Below are 17,140 nucleotides of genomic sequence, written 5' to 3' on the forward strand. Positions count from 1 at the left end.
CATACCTTACAAAATTAATACATAATTTTAATACATATACTACCATACATAATACTAAAAAAAATCGATATTATGGAAATCTATATTTTAAATGAGATATTATGGAATTCGATATTTCATACCCTAAATTCGAAATTCTGGGCTGTCTATATTTTAGTAATTTGATATTTTGGACTGTTTATATTTTGGAATATATATTTAGGGTGTTCACTGGAAAAACTGTGCAAACTCTGCGAGCAGAGCGGAATTTCATGCCCAGGACTAATGCTGGGTTGAAAGTAAGCAGAGTCTCTGCCAACCTAATGTAGAGACAGTGTGGCTGATGTGGTCCCTTGGAGATCTGAGGTTGGCACCAGGGTTACAGAGATCATTGGATCGGATGTGTTGGTCCACACACCAGTCTCTGAGGCACTCTGGTTCCACTCTGCTGCTGATTAGATTTGCCACCCTGCCCTCTCAGACAGCAGTGAACAGCCCCAGGCAGCTGCCTTGCAGGCATGTTTTGGTTCTGAGTGAGCCTGTCATTTCTTGTAGGCTGCAGTTTTTTTTGCAGATAGAGTTGCCTTGTGGGTGCTGGGGGCTGCCAAACTTGCAGAGAGAGGCCCTAAGCATGGGGCGGGGTAGGGGAGGGCAGGAGGGATTGGGTGTGGATAACTGTCAGAGTGTGGCGCTGTGCAAAGAAGGGCACTGCTTATTTCGCTGTACCTCCAGGGAGGTTGAAAGCGTAGGAATGAGAAAATGCACATGGGGGCACAATAGACCGAAAGGAGGTTGTTTGGATAAGGAAAGGAGGGCACCAGGTCAGAGGTCATAGTATGTATGTGTTGGGATTTATGTAGTGCAAACCTAGCAGTGAAAGAATTGGCCTGTGTGCATAGGAGGGCGTGTCATGGTGGCTCATGCTTGTGTATAGGCGAGCACTTCTTCGCCTAGGCGACTGGAGGATCCGGCTGGGTCCCCTCGATGGCAGACATGCTGCCCCATGTCAGCTCTGTCCAGTACTCTTGGGTCAGCAGCCGGAAATGGTTCTTCTCCCACTTTGTTGGCAGGTTTAGATTCCACCTTTGCCCATGTCAGGGTATTATGTATCGCACTGGGCTTGCCATCTCTGTAGCCAGGCAGGGTGCCATATATACCGTCATTGCCTTGTGGATGAGCTATCGGGCCTTATGGCTAGAGCTGCCGACTTTGGAGCTGGGGAACCGAGTTTGATCCTCGGCGTCGGCTCATGATTCTAGGGAAATCTAGATTCTAGGGAATGTATCACGCTAAATTGCGTTCACAAACGCTGAAATTTGCAGAATTTCAGAGTTTGCAATCGCAATTTAGCTTTGTGCTACGTAGGTAAGTTTAAACCTATTATCAAAATAAGGAATCTCAAAAATTGCGATCCTTATTTTGCGCAAGAATTTAGAGATTTGCAATTTGCGATTCTCTAAATGCTATGCTAGAAGGCATCGCAAATTGTGATATTTCCTTAAGGAATTGCAAATTACCACCAACTTCAAGTTGGTGGTAATATGCGATTTCCTTTAAAAAAGCACTTTTTTGATTTTTTCAAGGTGCCATGTGGCACACATACATGCCCTGAGGACATGTATGTGCGCCACATGTGCAGACATGCACATTTCAGGGGGTGCAACAGGGTGTCCATTTGGAAAACTTGCAACCTTGAAATTGCATTCCCAATTTGCGATTTTCTAATTGGTAATCGCAAATTGAGAATGTCTTCCCATTCAGTCCTATGGGCCTCTTAGCCCATAGAAATGAATGGGAAGGTATTCCTTATTTACGAATCTCAATTTGCGATTCACAAATAAGAAATATGTAGGATTCGCAAAATTTTTAGCAAATCCTACATACATTGCGTTTTGCAATTCTCAAATAGCAATTCTCTAAAAAACGCTATCTGAGAATCGCAAATGTATCCTTTGATACATACGCCTCTTAATCTCCCAGCGCATACCAAAAAATGATTGTCCCCTTGTGTAACGTAACTGGTGCTCTTGTAAAGCGCTCCAATACCTTCGGGTCGAGTTTGCGCTGTATAAATTTGCAAAAAACGCGCCCTGAGTGTGATGCTGACCCACACAGATGCAAGGAGGAAGTGAGCATCCCTGCTGAAGGTAAAAGGAGTCATGGGGGGGCGAAGATAGGATGGGAAGGGAGAGAACATCTGAAGAGCGAAGTTTAGATTTGTTGTCATGGCTCAAAAAGAGGGTTATTATAGCATCTGAGGCAGGAAATACCCAATGATGGATTACAGGAAAGTGATGTATATGACTATTCCACCTTTTGAGTACCAGTAATCATTCTAGGGGATGGACATCCTTTTGAGCACCAGTAATCATTCTAGGGGATAGACATAGACTCCATGGAATACAAACCCTAGATTCACAGAAAAGAGGGGAAGTGGTCATTGGGGGTTATTTTATTTTAATTATGTATTAATTTCATTGAGCAGAGCTCTTAAAACACAATATCTACCTATTGATACTCATTAACTGTTTCAGTGCTCATTTAAAAGTCTCCAAGAGAAACACCACAACACAATATTTAATTTGGCCCATTAGGTCCATTGCAGACGATCGTGTAAGTAAATTACAAGAACAATCATTGGCACCTATTGTCTTTGCCAATGCTTTAGTCATGCTCTTTAGCATCCCCGATGCTGTGTAGCTAGCTTTTAAAAAAAGGGTAGGGAAATGCGGAATCACTGAGAAAGTAACAGGAGGATGGCAGGGGCTTTTTAGGCATTAGCAAAGTGGGCTATGGCCCAGTCGCCCCAACCTATCAAGGCCCCCGTCGTTAACCTTTCGGGACAGTCCCACACCGTCTAGTAATAGAATAATCAGTTTGTTTACTTTCTTTTTTAGAGCCAGCTCAGGCCCTCTGGCTTTCCTGCCCCCTGCCTGGGAGAGAAAGTTAAGGAAAATACCAATTTGATGCTGATTTGATTCAATAAGTGTTCTAACCGTTTAAAGTGCATGACCCAGGCCTTTGCCGTTATTCAGCATGTGCCACTTACTTTGCAGTAAGAACTGGCATGGATTGGCCCCTCTGTGCCTGCATCAGCTTCGTGGAGCTGCTGCCAGGCAGTGAGATCAGAGCCTGCTGCCTTCCGATTACCTGTCGCTCACAGCACAGGCAGTGCAGCAAACACAAGCAACAATCAGCACAGTAATAGGTCTGACAGACTAGCTACAGTGTAACAACACAGATTGTGGGTAGAAGGCTTGGCCTAACCGCTAGTCTTACTGCTTTTCTAGCATGAAGGCCACATGTTTGCTCCGTGAGTGGGCCCAGATGTAGGCTGACCAAGGAAGAGCATTCTCATTATTCCAAAGAAAGTCGCTGAGGGCGGGAAGGAGCTGAAAATGGATAAAACATTCAGAGTTGTTCTGTGCAAGGGGTCCTAAATCATGCTTAGCACGGAATCCTCAAAATCTTTAAGATGTCCCTGGACTGCAGAAGGCTGAAGGAACACGGGGGCGAGAGAGGGGGGAAGTAATACGGAAGATGTGGGTAGGGGGAAGCAAACATAGCAAGAGGAATGTGGAGTGGGGAGTAATTGAATGAGAGAGAGAAAGAGAGAGCACAGCGTGGAATTGGGATAGACAAGCACACAGATGAAAAAGAAACATGAGGAATAAGCACACAAAAGCATGCCAGAGGAGGGCAAGGAAAAAGCTCACAGGCGGCGAAATAGCATCATGAGCGGGCGAGGCAGAGACAAAGAAGTGCACGGTGGAGACAGCTGGAAAACACACACTCTTGTTGGGTTCTAAAAAATAAGTAATGGGTCCATGCTCCATGGGAGGGACAAACACAAAAAGTGGAAGAAAAGCCCACACACACTAACGTATAAGTAGCAAGCAAATAAGAGAGACAATGGAGCTATCCAATGGCAAGCAATGGCCAGGCGCTCCGCCCACTGCAAGCTAAGAATATGCCTCGCAACAGACATCACATGCTCTGTCTAGTAGACGAGATGTAATAAAGGGAGCAAATGAATAGATTTTTTTTTAAATAACCCACAATCAAATATCAAATAGGTACAGGAGAAATTAAAACCTAAAAAGCATACATTTGGCTTTATTTACTTTCTCGTAGACATTAAGCTCCTCCCTGCCAACCCATATTGATGCACACTCTCAAACAAAACATGCATATCTCATGACTAAGGGCCTCATTAGGATGGCGGACGGCCCTTCGTCCGTCCGCCACCCCGAGGTGGAGGGACCGTCCGCAGGGGCAGCAGCAGTCCCTCCGGTGCAATCAGGATGTGACCGCCACCCTGGCGGTCACATCCTGGATCTTTAACCTTGCGGCGGGTGCTGCTTGAAGCAGCACCCGCCGCAAGGTTAAAAAAAGCATGTTTTACATTTACATGCACAAAGCGACAGGCACTGCGCGGTGCCTGCCGCTTTGTGCATGTAAATAGGTACCCCCCATGTGCACCACCCACCCCCTTCACCCCGGGGGGCCCGCAACGGGCCCCCAAAGCAAAGACCAAATGCCTTTTCACGGCGGCAATGCCGCTGTGGAAAGGCATAGAACCACCGGCATCATAATATGGCTGGCGGTGTCTTGCAGACACAGCCACCATATGTATGCACTTTTTCCGCCGGTCGCGAAGGCGACCGGCGGACGGTCTTGCCATCCGCCGCGGACCCCCCAGCCATCCTAATGTGGCAGGGGGTCTTTTCTGTGAGGATGGCTGACAGATTGCCTCCGCCGGGCCGGCGGGGGCTACCGCCGGCCTGGCGGAGGCAATCCGTCCGCCATCCTAATCGGCCCCTAAATTCGGAAATGCGTTACATAGAGAAAAGTAGCAGAGAGTCCAAAAATCGCTTGTCATAGACTGACAATTTTGAATTGCAGCAGGTCAATCCAGACTAAGCGTTTCAGTCCGAGCAAGAGGTCCCCAAATGATGTGTTTTCCATTCAGGAAGGGTCGTCTTCATACCTTACAGTTACTGTATAAAGAATCCAGGAAACCTATTTTTAAAGGTTTTTCATGGTCTAATTCATTCAAATTTACATTTGGGGGTTATGCTCTTCAATGAGGATAAAACTAGAGTCAGACAAGTGCATTAGGTGCCTTTTACCCCCCTGTAGTTTATTGCTGACAAGCACTCGACCGACCTCACCTTCCAGGATTCTGCTTATCCTCCAGCCCCCAGCAAGGTAGCCTATTGCAGCAGAAATCTCCAGGAGCGGCTGGCACAGGTTGGGGTTTGCGGGGGCACGATGCAGGGGTGGGTGTATAAAACAAAACAAACCTTACCCCCTCCCCGCACTTCTTATAATTGAAATGCTGTAAATGGCTGCTACCAATCCTGAACTACACATGCCGTGACGCACTTCCCTTCTATGCAGTTTACTCAAGTCCAAAGTTCTGTATTGCTCTGTGCTTCCTTGTGCTCTGTCCTTCGCCGCTGTACTCATCCTCCAAACCTCCTGTGCTCTGGCCTCATAACGCCCCCTGCTCCAGGGGCTGTTATTCTCTTTCACTCCAGTCACATTCCTGCACATTTATGACCTGGCCCCAGCGTTTGCTCACACCTGGAACGAAAGCTATTTGTCTTTTCAGACAAGTGCAAACTGTGCCTCAGGAGAGGCGATTGTTCAAGACTCGTAGGGAACTGTATCTTAGTATGATTGCAGAGATAGAAACATGAGACATACTGAGAAGCAACAGATCATCCAACATTGACATCTAGCGAAGTGTACAGTATATCACTGGTGCTAATACTGACCCTGTGCCTTCTTGTTTCAGGCTGGATGAGAATTACAACATTCTCCCTCATGGCGTCAACTTCCAGGATGCAATATTTGCAGACACTCAAGAGAACAGGCGCATGTTCTCCAGCCTCTTCCAGTTTTCCAATTGCTCGCATGATCAGCAAGCCGCGATCTTCTCCAGTGACTGGGAGATTCAGGAGGACCACCGGGTAAGAAAGTTGTCTATTGGCTTCCGTGTGTTCAACGGGGTCTTCCTGGTTTAACTGATTTGTAAACTCCTCCATGACCTTCAGCTCTCCACCCAGGAGTGGAGGCCACATGGCCTTATATTGGGGACAGAAGAGCTCCATCAGAGCTTTCTTGCAATTGACTATATTCTCAGGGTCTTATTTACAAGCCCCTTGCGCCTTGGTGCGTCCCTCAATGTATGGGAAAAGTGACGTACCAACGGTGCAAGGGGCTTGTAAATAAGCCCCTTAGATTGCAGAAAAAGAACTGGTTAACTACATTATTTAGCACAACGTCGCACTTTAAACATCCAGGTCCCAATTTACAAGGTCTCTTTGGTGTGTTTGCACGGCGTACTCCTGGGGCAGGTGTAACTCCCGAATGATTAAGACACTTACTTGTGGACATAGGAAAGCTTGGTGCATGAACGTCCTCAGGTTGCACAAATAACCTTAATGTGGAGGAGACTCGAGAACCCCAAATGTAATCATAAAACCTCGTGTGCATTACCACACAACGTTATGTTTTACAGACATGGCAGACACAGCTGCTGACCTTGGGAACTTGGCTCCCAAGATGATTACAATTCTTTTTGGAGCTCTAGCGAGCATTTGAACTACAGCCTATAGGAAAAATATGCAAGGAGGCTTTTATCTTTTGATGCACCCTATAAGGCACATTTGTTTCGCATTTCGCTTCTTAAGCCCCACTGGCGTACCCTGGACACCGACCTACCTTCAGGGACCAGCCTCATTCTAGGATAGTAAATGTTTATAAAGTTGAGTTTGAGGATGAACTGATGTATGCGATAAACAGTGGTGACCCAGCCTCTGTACTAAGCCCAGCAGAGCATCTGGCCTCCCCAGCCAGCTGTGCTGGGGAGATCCTCCATATAAATGCAGTGCCTCCAAATCTGCAGCAGAGAAGCACAAGCAGACAGGAAGGGAAATGCCGGGCAGCAGGGAACTGTGGGAAATGAAGGCAGATGACGTCCACCTAGCTGATCATATCTCTTAGAGTGACTTATGTGCAACATGGCTGCCCAAGCCCCTCTTTATTGATTGTGATGTATGTTTGCTTCTGTTATGCCCTGAATGTGAGCCCTGGCATCATAAAAGGAACACACTCCCATCTTCTTCATTCAGCACCAGATCCATGAAGCACTAGATCGTTTGCCTTCTTTTGTTGGAAGATTTGCGTCCTTTTAAACCTGTTTATTAAAGTTGTCGGAAAAATGCTACATCAATTTGTTCGTGGTGACTTTCAAATTACGTGCATGGGCTCTTACATATTTTCACATGGTTCCTATTTAGAATCTGCTTCTTCTTTAAAGAACCTTTGCAACGCTTTAAGTCTGGCCAGTACAGCAGAAAACAAGAAACAAGAAGAAATTGAAAAAAACAGTTTTTGGAGTGTTTTTCTGCCTCTTTGAGCGGATATGCAGCATCTTTCACATTCACATAGGATGAGAAAACAGCTGCCGTACTTCGCCATTTTGTCGTGCTTAACTTGATGCTGGTGAACAATCACTCTTCCTACCAGACCAGCATTTTAGTAGGTGTGTTTAACTTTAGTGCAGAGTAAGCTAATCCTCCCACCAGACCTGCATCGAAGCAGGCATGTTTAATTTCAGTGCAGAGTAATAATTACTCTTCCCAACAGACCTGCATTGCAGCAGGCATGTTGAACTTTAGCGCAGCGTAAGTTACTCCTCCCACCAAACCTGTATTGCAGCAGGCGTGTTGAACTTTAGCGTGAGTTACTCCTCCCACCAGACCTGCATTGCAGCAGGCGTGTTGAGGTTCACCTTATTCGGTTGCAGAACGTGGTTGGAGGTGTGGGATCAGTAACAGGGAAGAAACTGGTATGTTCTGTGCTGACAGAAGAGGCAGAAGGTTCTACACTGAGGAGCTGGCAGCACTGGGTATTTAATTTACTCAAGCAGGGTAGTGGTGATGGTGAGAGCAATGTCGCTGGAACAGGCCAACAGATGTGCATATGGCCACGCTGAGGTATACCCCATGTTTTCCTTCTTCACCAATACCATTCAGCAAAAGCATGTTAGATATTGTAGCAGTATTGGGTACTTGAATCCATAAGTTGCTGGGTTTCTACAAAATTTACTATGGATTCTATATCTCGTGGCATTGCTAGTGCTTTTCAATGATCGAAGGGGCAATTTTGTTTTTCATTCATGTTTTAATTTGACCATTTTCTGGTCTTGGACATTTGGTACGTTTTCTGCATTTCAAGTAGCTGTGGTTCCGGCTGCAGCTATAACCAGCAGCTGTACAACTAACATGCACATGTTACGATTAGAAAGACAAGATTCTTAATTGTTATCCGCCCAAAGGCTTTGCCAATTCACCACCTGTTTTGTGTACTTCCCATTTCATTGTAAGTGACAACAGTGGCATAAACCCTGGCCCTTCTGCACCAGCGTGGTACCACCAACCAAGATCGTATACATGCCTGGATATAAGTTTTTTATCTGAACATAGGTAACAGATTGCTTTACTCTCGTTCACAGCTTCAGTGCAGAGCAGAGCCTGCCCTATGAAGACCTCAGGGGCTCTGTAATTTCACTACTTCTAATCTCGTCTTTTGCAGTATTTTGTTCTATCTGTCCTTATGTAGGCTGATGTTATGGAAGGCAGAGGCACATCTCAATGCCAGTATCAGCAAGTTCCAAGACTTTTTATACCACCAAATACCAAGATGTGTTACCATGCAACATCTTGACATTTCTGGCCAAATGAAATGGACTCTCCTTTGTTTCTGTTTCAGTTGGAAAAACTCTAGGAGTGAAAATAGACCCCGGGCTATCTCTAACTGCTCAAATGGATAGAATTTCGCAATCTTGTTTCTACCACAAACTTCTCTTAAAGAATTACACTTTGTTTGATTTTCTACGGCACCTCACCAGTGTATACACATTCATGTAATCACTGTTGGATATTTTTAATGAAATCTACCTTGGTTTGACAACCGTCGGAAGCGTACAAAGCAATAATGCTTTAACTAGTTGAACCTGTGGTCTGGTCAGTGAAAATCATTGATTACTTCTAACCATGATAGGCAATACGAGATGAATGTATACGTGAAAGGCAGTGCACTGAAGCTAATTATATAACATTGTTGTCCACTTGGGTAAATATTTTGTTAATTGGACAAAGAAAAGTGGGTGGAGTGGGATTACAGAAATTAATCCATCTCTGCCCTGACAGGTGAGAAAAATTGGCCATGGAGACCATTTACCTGTTTGCCTGGCCATTAAAGATTTGATGTTTAGTTGAACATGCACCATGAAAAATATTGTATTCTATGCATACTCAAAGGGGCTTTGGCTCAGCCTCCGTCAGCCATTGGCTTCTTTGGCTCAGAAACCTTCAGCCAAAGGCTTGAGACATTATCAGTTGCTTTTTGGGTTAGCTCACACAAGTGTTTTAATCTTACCTTCCTTCTATTGGCTGTTTGAACATATCTTACCTTCTCCATTAGAATGAATAGTAGACTATTTTAGAACTGAAAGGGAACTCTGTTATTACACATTTAATTATGTGGCTTAGCTGTTACTGCTTGGTATACCCAAGCCAATCCTTTGTAAATTGTTTTGCATAGCACTTTGTAGTACTTTTTGTCAGCATTCGAGGTGTACAGTCAAACAGGCTGGCATTTCCAGTGCTTGTTTGCGGAGAAGTTCACTGACCCACAGGGCAAACATATCTCCACTAGGAGGAGAGAGTCTACTAATAAACTCTCTAACATATGAAACCATGTGCTGCGATCATACAACTTGGTGAAAGCATGATCAAGTATTGTCAAAGTCACCATTTGTCTCCTATATCACATACTGACTTTGCCATTGCTTTTTTTGCAAAAGATTGCAGCCATATTTGAATGATTTTTCTTAAAACAAAAGAAAAACATTTCAAGATTGCTGCTATACATGCGCATACATGGGTGGCCATCTTGGAATGGTTTGAGCTCTGTTTAAAGATGGTTGTATTGATGCTCTAATTGAAATAATTAAGAGGGCTGATGCATAGAATCAAGACTGCCCAAGTCGTCATAAGACTTCATCCGAACAAAATTAAAACTTAAACGTGACAGAATTTCAAGTTCAACATTATAGTTTTATTCAAATTTAAGATCATTACTGAAGGAAAAAAGTATTTAGTCAATATTTAATTAACTCAGATATAATGTCAAAGTCATAACCTGAAAGGACTAACATAAAGTCAGCCTCTGCACTAAGTCAAAGTCAGAATAAAATATATAGCGAATAAAATGACTGACATAGAGCCTGCTCCCAAAGACATAAGTCAGAACACTAAATATAAATCAAATATCTGACTACTGTAGACATTACAAAGTTAGGAAGCCATAAAAAAATGACACAAGTCCCAAAAACATAATCTTTTATAGGGTTTTAGATAGAGAAGCCACACACATTTAGTTACTTCAAATGATCTGATTTGGTTGTGCTAGCAATTTCTCTATTCAAATGAGTAAGGTACATTCAATCAGATACATATAGAACAGTGTTTCCCATACAGTGGTGTTGCCCAAGCCAATTATTGGTGGGTCGGGAAACTCCAAGCACTAAATAAAGATGCCTTTAAATTTTCTATTTTTCTTGTCACATTTGCTGCGTTTCAAAGACAGAGGTGAAATGTCAGGCTATGTCTTCTGACAAATGGTTGCTTATTTCTTTTAACAAGGAAGTTAGTGTTTAAAAACTTCTCTCCCTTTTCAGTCAGAGAAAGACAAGTAGAGTGAATTAATTGACAGTCTTGCTAGGGTACAGAGCGTGTAGAACTAATGGCTGTATGTTGTCATTTTTTGTAACACACAGCAACATGTAAATACCTCTAAATGAACTGTACAGATTCAGGAGCCAAGAAAGCAAAAATTAAGCATTTTTTTTCTAATTATGAAACATGATTGAAATAAAGATTTTAACAGGATCAAAACAACTCAAGAAACATTACTTGGTGATGCACAAAAGATAAATATTCACTGAAACCTGATTTCCACACATAATAATTTGTGTGCAATATAGTTTCTTCAATAAAACTGTATGTCTGTGCAAATTTAGTGGCATTTCAATGGAAAATGTGCTGTCTGTAAATGACAGTGCGTTACCTACCATGCCTTGGTTACATTAAAAAAGTGCCTCCCTCGTATCCTTTAAAGATAGGTGGGTTGCAAAATGATTTGTTCTAAAAAGTGGACTGTGGTCCTAAAAAGTTTGGGAAGAACTGATCTAGAAACATCTACTTTAACGCATATTAATGTATAAAGTGTCCATAGGAAATGTAGGAAATGATATGACATTTATATGATATTAATATGATATGATATAGTTCAACAAATAAATGAACTCTGGTAAAGATTTGAGCAAAGGGCCATGAACGTTATAAAGACAGGAACACCTTGAGCATGGCTTCATCCAGAGGTACACACATTAAAACAGTTTATTAATACAGAGACCATGAGCTAGGCTTCTATTTCATCAATTTTCTGATGTGGAAAGGCACACAGAATACATCCACATTGACAAGGCTCTCACATAAAAATAAAAGAGCACATTCCTTTCTGCAAACAGGAACATACGCAAATATAAGCTGGCTTTGGCCTAGCTGTACTAATTTAGGCTTAATTGAATTAGAGAATATTTTTCTAATGAATAAAAACACTTCAACCGCTGTCTTCCAATAGAGCAGGCGGTGGTGGTGACAGTGCTAGGAGGTGAGGTCAATTGCGGGATGGAGGCTAATAGTTTATACCAAGAGCAGAGGACCCCAGAGGATGGCGGAGGAGCAAGAATAGCCCTAGAGAGGAAGAGAAAATAGTTCCCCGTGGACTATAAAGCTAGCTTATGACAGCTATGGAAGAACAGAACTCACCCAGTCCAAGCAGAGTGAGACAGAAATGCCTCGTGGGAAGGACAAACACAAGATTAGGGTGGAAAGCCACCAAATGAGGAATAGGGAAGTAAGACAGACAAGAAGGCCATTGAATGATGAGCACGGGGTGTGCACAAAGCCCACTCTTAAGTCTTTAGTGGATACAATAGGTCTGTTTGTCAACAGAGCTGTCTGTAGGCGAGCCCTGACAAATGTACTAGTTGTTCCTATAATCACTCAGACAATGGACGTCGACCTCACATTTGTCAATGCTCTATTAATGATTGTTAAGTTACGCACTCTCAATCGTCAGCTCGAGTTTAAACTGGGCAGAAACCCTGTCTCTTGTGTACAGGGACTAACCCTGATATGAAGGGAGCTGGGAGCAGTGAAAGTTTAGGAGTAAGGTTTTGGTCTTCCTTGGGATTTGAGAATAGAGGTGAATAAGTAGTACCTGGTTGAGGCGTCTGGTGAAGAAAGGTGCGGAAGGATGCCCCAGTAGTCTTCAGTGGCGTAGGAATAGTGTTTGAATGGAGATTGGTACTTAGTTCAAGGATGGACCACGTGGAGGTGAACACGTTTCCCCCCAAATTACTTTTATAGCACCTTTTATATTATGTCAAAGTGCTGAATATTTTATTTCTTTTATTTACAGACTTTTATATAGCACGAACTTGACCCGAAGGTGTTGGAGCACATTACAGAGTTAATATAGCAGCAGTTCATGAGCTACATATGGAGTGAATAAAAATACATAGTAACAGTATATAAAAGAAGTATATGGTAGACAGTAGTATATGGGGACATTAGCGCAAACCAGACCCAGAGGATTCAGAGTATTTATGGAGTTACCATAGCAGTAATTGCACCAGATATATATTGAGTAAATAAAACTACATAGCAGTATATAAGAGAGGTATACATACGCCAGACAGTAGGATGTGACCGATATCGTTCTGAGCTAGTTATGGTAAGGTGTCACGGAGGTGGGGAGAGTAGAGGCACCGTTTTTTCCGCGTGGAAGTGATGCTCAGAAGTATTCGGAGGGAGTGGGGTAAGGGCAACAGGTCAGTCAGATGTTTTAGGTGGGAGGGTGTAGGTATTTATTGAGAAGAGGAAGTTTACATCTCTTATTGAAGTGAAGGAGTGATTGGTTGCCTCGCAGATCCAGTCTTTGTGCTTCTGAGACAGGTAACACTTCTCTGCAACATTTTGACGTTTGATGTTCAAGAAAGTGCTCGATGATGCACCAGACGTGTTTTTGTTCCTTCGAGAGATGCTTGTCTCCCAGATTCGTCATGGACAGTACTTTACTAGCGCTTCTGGCTGGGGCAGGGGTGGGTGTGGGGGTGTCTGTGGCTGTTCTCCCAATGCCTTCGCCCCTCAGTGAAAACAGCAGCGTGTGGTAAAGTCAGCAAGTAGGACGTCCTCTCTCAGTCGTTAAGTAGCACTCTGTTTCCTTGCACCGTGTCTCTTTGTCTTTGATCTCACATAAGTACAGCTAATTGTTCATGCAGACGGGCCTGCGCCTCACCCCTAAGCCTCCTTTAAAGCAGCTGCCACGTCACTGAGATTACACTTGTCTGCTTCCCGTCGAGACCTGGGAACGAACCTCTGCTCTTTGTATTTAAACACGAGTAAATATTTCCCCCTGTTTTTTTCTTGCTGAAAATCTCTTTGTACATTTCGGGCCTGTGTTTTGTTACTCGAGATTCAAAGTATTTGACGTTAATGTGAGGAACAGATGCATGATGCGATGTGAGATCTTTGTTTCTGCGCTGCAGAATTTATTCAAAGTGGCTCAAAATTCAATTCATAAAATGATCCAGTTCCTAGATTTGAATATTAAAGGCACCTCGACCCTTGACCCCGGGGAGCATTGTTTTTACTACATATTTTGCCAATGTAGGGTCTCATTACGATGGCGGGCGGACCTGAGTGCCAGGCAGTGCAGGGAAAACGGTGCACAGCTACCTCTCCCATCACAAAGGGGGCCCGCTGTCTGAATCATTGTCTGTGAGACCCTATGTTATTATTTGCATTCCGGGTGTTTGAACAAAATATAGGGTCCAAAATATTGTGTGGACAAAATATTGCGTCAACATTATCAAGGACAAGAATATTGTGAATGTACGTTCCTATGGGTATACAGAGCTTCTATGGGTAAGCACCTTAACTATATCTTCAAGGTCTATAGACGCTGAGTTAAGAACAGTAAATCTATACTTACCTATTTGCGCGTACCTTCTCAATATTTTGATCTTTGATATTTTTGAAACGATATTCTGTCCACACAATATTTTTGTCCTGGGTATTCTGTCAGTGATTCATCATATGGTATTGCACTCCTCAAGTGCTAAGGACGTTGAGGTCCCGTCATGAACGAATGCTATAAGGAATAATTAAACCATGAGTTTATCTTTGTGCAGCTTATTCTATTAAACTTGCTTTGGTATTGAGCATATACGGTTGCCCTGTCATATTTGAGTCACCTCCTGGGATTGTTTCAATTGTTTTTGCAGTGTGCCTGTAATCTCATTTTCTTCTTGTTTAAACATGAATGGGGGCAGCTATACTGAAAACACGATATTCAACAGATGGTTTATGTGAACATTTAATTAATTACTGGCAGCCTAATAGTAACAAATAGCTGAACACATGGAAACATAAAATTTATTTATTTATTTATTTAAGGTTTTTGTAGAGCGCGTAGTAACCCGTGAGCATCCCAGCGCTAGAACCTAGAGAATCAAGAGGGAGCAGCAGCGGAAGAGAAGGGAGATCAGGGAAAAAGGAGGGTTTTTAAGGCTTTTCTAAAATGGAGAATGTTTGGTTCAGTTCTTAGTTTGCGCTGGAGACTGTTCCAGTGTTTTGCTGTGTTTACCGAGAAGCGGCGGCCACCCGACCTGGCTTTTTTCACTCTATGGACCGTGATGAAGTTCTTTTGGTTTGACCGGAGTGACCTGGTAGCTATGCATGGAATAATAACATTTTTGAGAATTGGTGGACCTTTGTTATGAAGGAGTTTATGGGCCAGGCAGAGGGCCTTGAAAACCACCCTCTCTCTGACTGGAAGCCAGTGAAGTTGCTTCAAGGCTGGTTTTCTGAGGATCTTGCTGGGGTGTTAGGTAGAAGCCGGGCAGCAGCGTTCTGGATTCTCTGTAAGGTGTTGAATGTGGCTTCTGGGGCTCCCAAGTAGACTGCGTTGCTGTAATCCAGCCTGGACAAAATAAGGCCATGGATCAGCAGTTTCCGGGAGGTAGGGGGTAGCAAGGGGAGCACCTTCCTGCATGCCCTGAGAAGTCCAAAGCATATTCCCGCCGTTTTTTTTGCCTGGACTCTGAAGGTCAGATTTTTCTCGAGCCATACACCCAGGCTCTTAACCTCGTCTTTGGGAGAAGGGGGATTGCCTAGGCAGGCGGGCCAGATGTTTGGTGGCAGGGAGGGTCCTTTTTGTCCAAGCAGCAAGATTTCGGTCTTGGACCCATTGAGCTTGAGTGCGGAGGTGTTCATCCAACCATGGATTTCCGTAAGACAGCTGTGAAGATTGGAGTGTTCTTTGTTTGGGGTGTGAGAGGGTCACCACCAGCTGGGTGTCGTCAGCGTAATTGATAATCGTCACTCCGAACGGGGTGACCAGCTCCTCCAACGGGGACATGTAAACGTTGAATAACGTTGGGCTTAGTGATGAACCCTGTGGTACTCCACAACGGAGGGGGACCGCAGGGGAGTGGCTGTCGTTCTCCCAGACTTGGAAGGAACGGCCGTCAAGGAAAGAGGCAAGCCACTTCAAGGCCGTGCCCTTCACTCCCGTGTCTCTCAGACGCTGGATTAAGACCTGGTGATTGACAGTGTCAAAAACTACGTGCTTTTATCGTATCAATGTATAGATGTGTTAGATATGGTGGTCTCCAGTTGGCAGAGCTGGTACCTTTGTCCAAATAAGGACCCTTGCTTCTAGTCAGGCTAAGGGAGATACACACTTTAGATAACCCCTGCTCACTCCCTGCGTAGCTTGGCATGAGCAGACAGGCTTATCCCAAAGGCAATGTGTAAAGTATTTGTACTCAAAACACACAGTAATACAGTGATAACACCACAAATGGACACCACACCAGTTTAGAAGAATAAAGTATCTTTATCTAAACTCAACACGACCAAAACAACCACAATTCAACATAAAGGAAATAAAATATGACTTTCAGGACAATTATTGTAAAAATAAAGGTTGTAGAAAACAAATAGCTCTACCTGGGACTAGTGCGGCATTGTGACAGCAATAAATGCAAAGTATGGCCCCGTCTGAGAGGAGCACAGCATCCGGCACAGAGTCACAATCACCCCCAAACAAACAGTACCTTGGAAACAAAGTCTATGACTATGCACAGTGTCGTGGAGGTGAGGCATCGGTGGCGTGCTTGAGGCCGGCTCCCCGGTTGCCATGGGAGACGAGGCATCGTGTCCCCACGGAGGCGACGTGTCGTGTCCAGGACATGGGGAAGATGGTTGCATCGGCAGTGAGGCATGGGTTCCTGTGACGATGCAGTCCGTGAGTTCGCTGAGTCACCCTCTTTGGTTATTGGCCCCATGTCGGAGACAGGTTTTCTTACTTCTCTTAGGTTTCTTTCAGCTCCCAACAGCAGAAACAACCTCCTGAGGCCCAAAATGGAATAGGCACCTCCTGGCAGTTCAGAACTCTCAGCAATCGAGTTCAGGTGAGCTGGGGGTGAAGTCTGGGGGTGAAGTCTTTGTGTTCCTTAGACTTCAGAACAGGAGGCCAGCACACTCAGGCCCTTGGAGATTCTTCTTCAATCAGGTTCACAGCAAAGGTCCAGCCTTTGTCATTTCCTTAGCAGAAACAGCAACTGCAGGCCAACCCCACATATTACACAGCAAAGGGGCAATACTCCTCCTCACAGCTCTTCCGCTCTTCTCATTGGCAAAGGATCTTCTTGAGTCTAGAAGTGGTCTAAAGTTCTGGGGTTTAAGGTCTACTACTTTTACCCAATTTTGTCTTTGTTCTCTTTGTGCAAGGGTCTCTGAGCCTAGTATAAACCAGTTCTGTCCTCACTGGTGCAGTGTGACTACACGGGGTGAAGACAGCATTGTGCAAGGGAGACAGGCCCTTTTCGGGTGCAAGGAAATCTCCTCCCACTACTCTAAATGCAGGCAAGCCCCCTTCTGCTCAACTCTGAGTCATCCAGGAAGGGCCATGCAAACCTCAACCTCCCCAGTGGATGTCTGCAGTGAAT

The 17,140-nt window shown here is 44.2% G+C and overlaps 1 protein-coding gene across 1 annotated transcript in view; it reads left to right on the forward strand.

The window, feature by feature from the left end:
• Positions 1–17,140, forward strand: part of CCDC3 (coiled-coil domain containing 3) — a 193,191-nt gene that overhangs the window by 7,436 nt on the left and 168,615 nt on the right. Inside the window, exon 2 of the mRNA XM_086919863.1 lies at positions 5,783–5,957. Coding sequence (XP_086775989.1) covers positions 5,783–5,957 — 175 coding nt within the window. The remainder of the gene's footprint in view (positions 1–5,782; positions 5,958–17,140) is intronic.

Source organism: Lissotriton vulgaris, chromosome 1_1 (genome assembly GCF_964263255.1).
Source record: "Lissotriton vulgaris chromosome 1_1, aLisVul1.2, whole genome shotgun sequence".
In the NCBI taxonomy this organism is placed as follows: Eukaryota; Metazoa; Chordata; class Amphibia; order Caudata; family Salamandridae; genus Lissotriton; species Lissotriton vulgaris.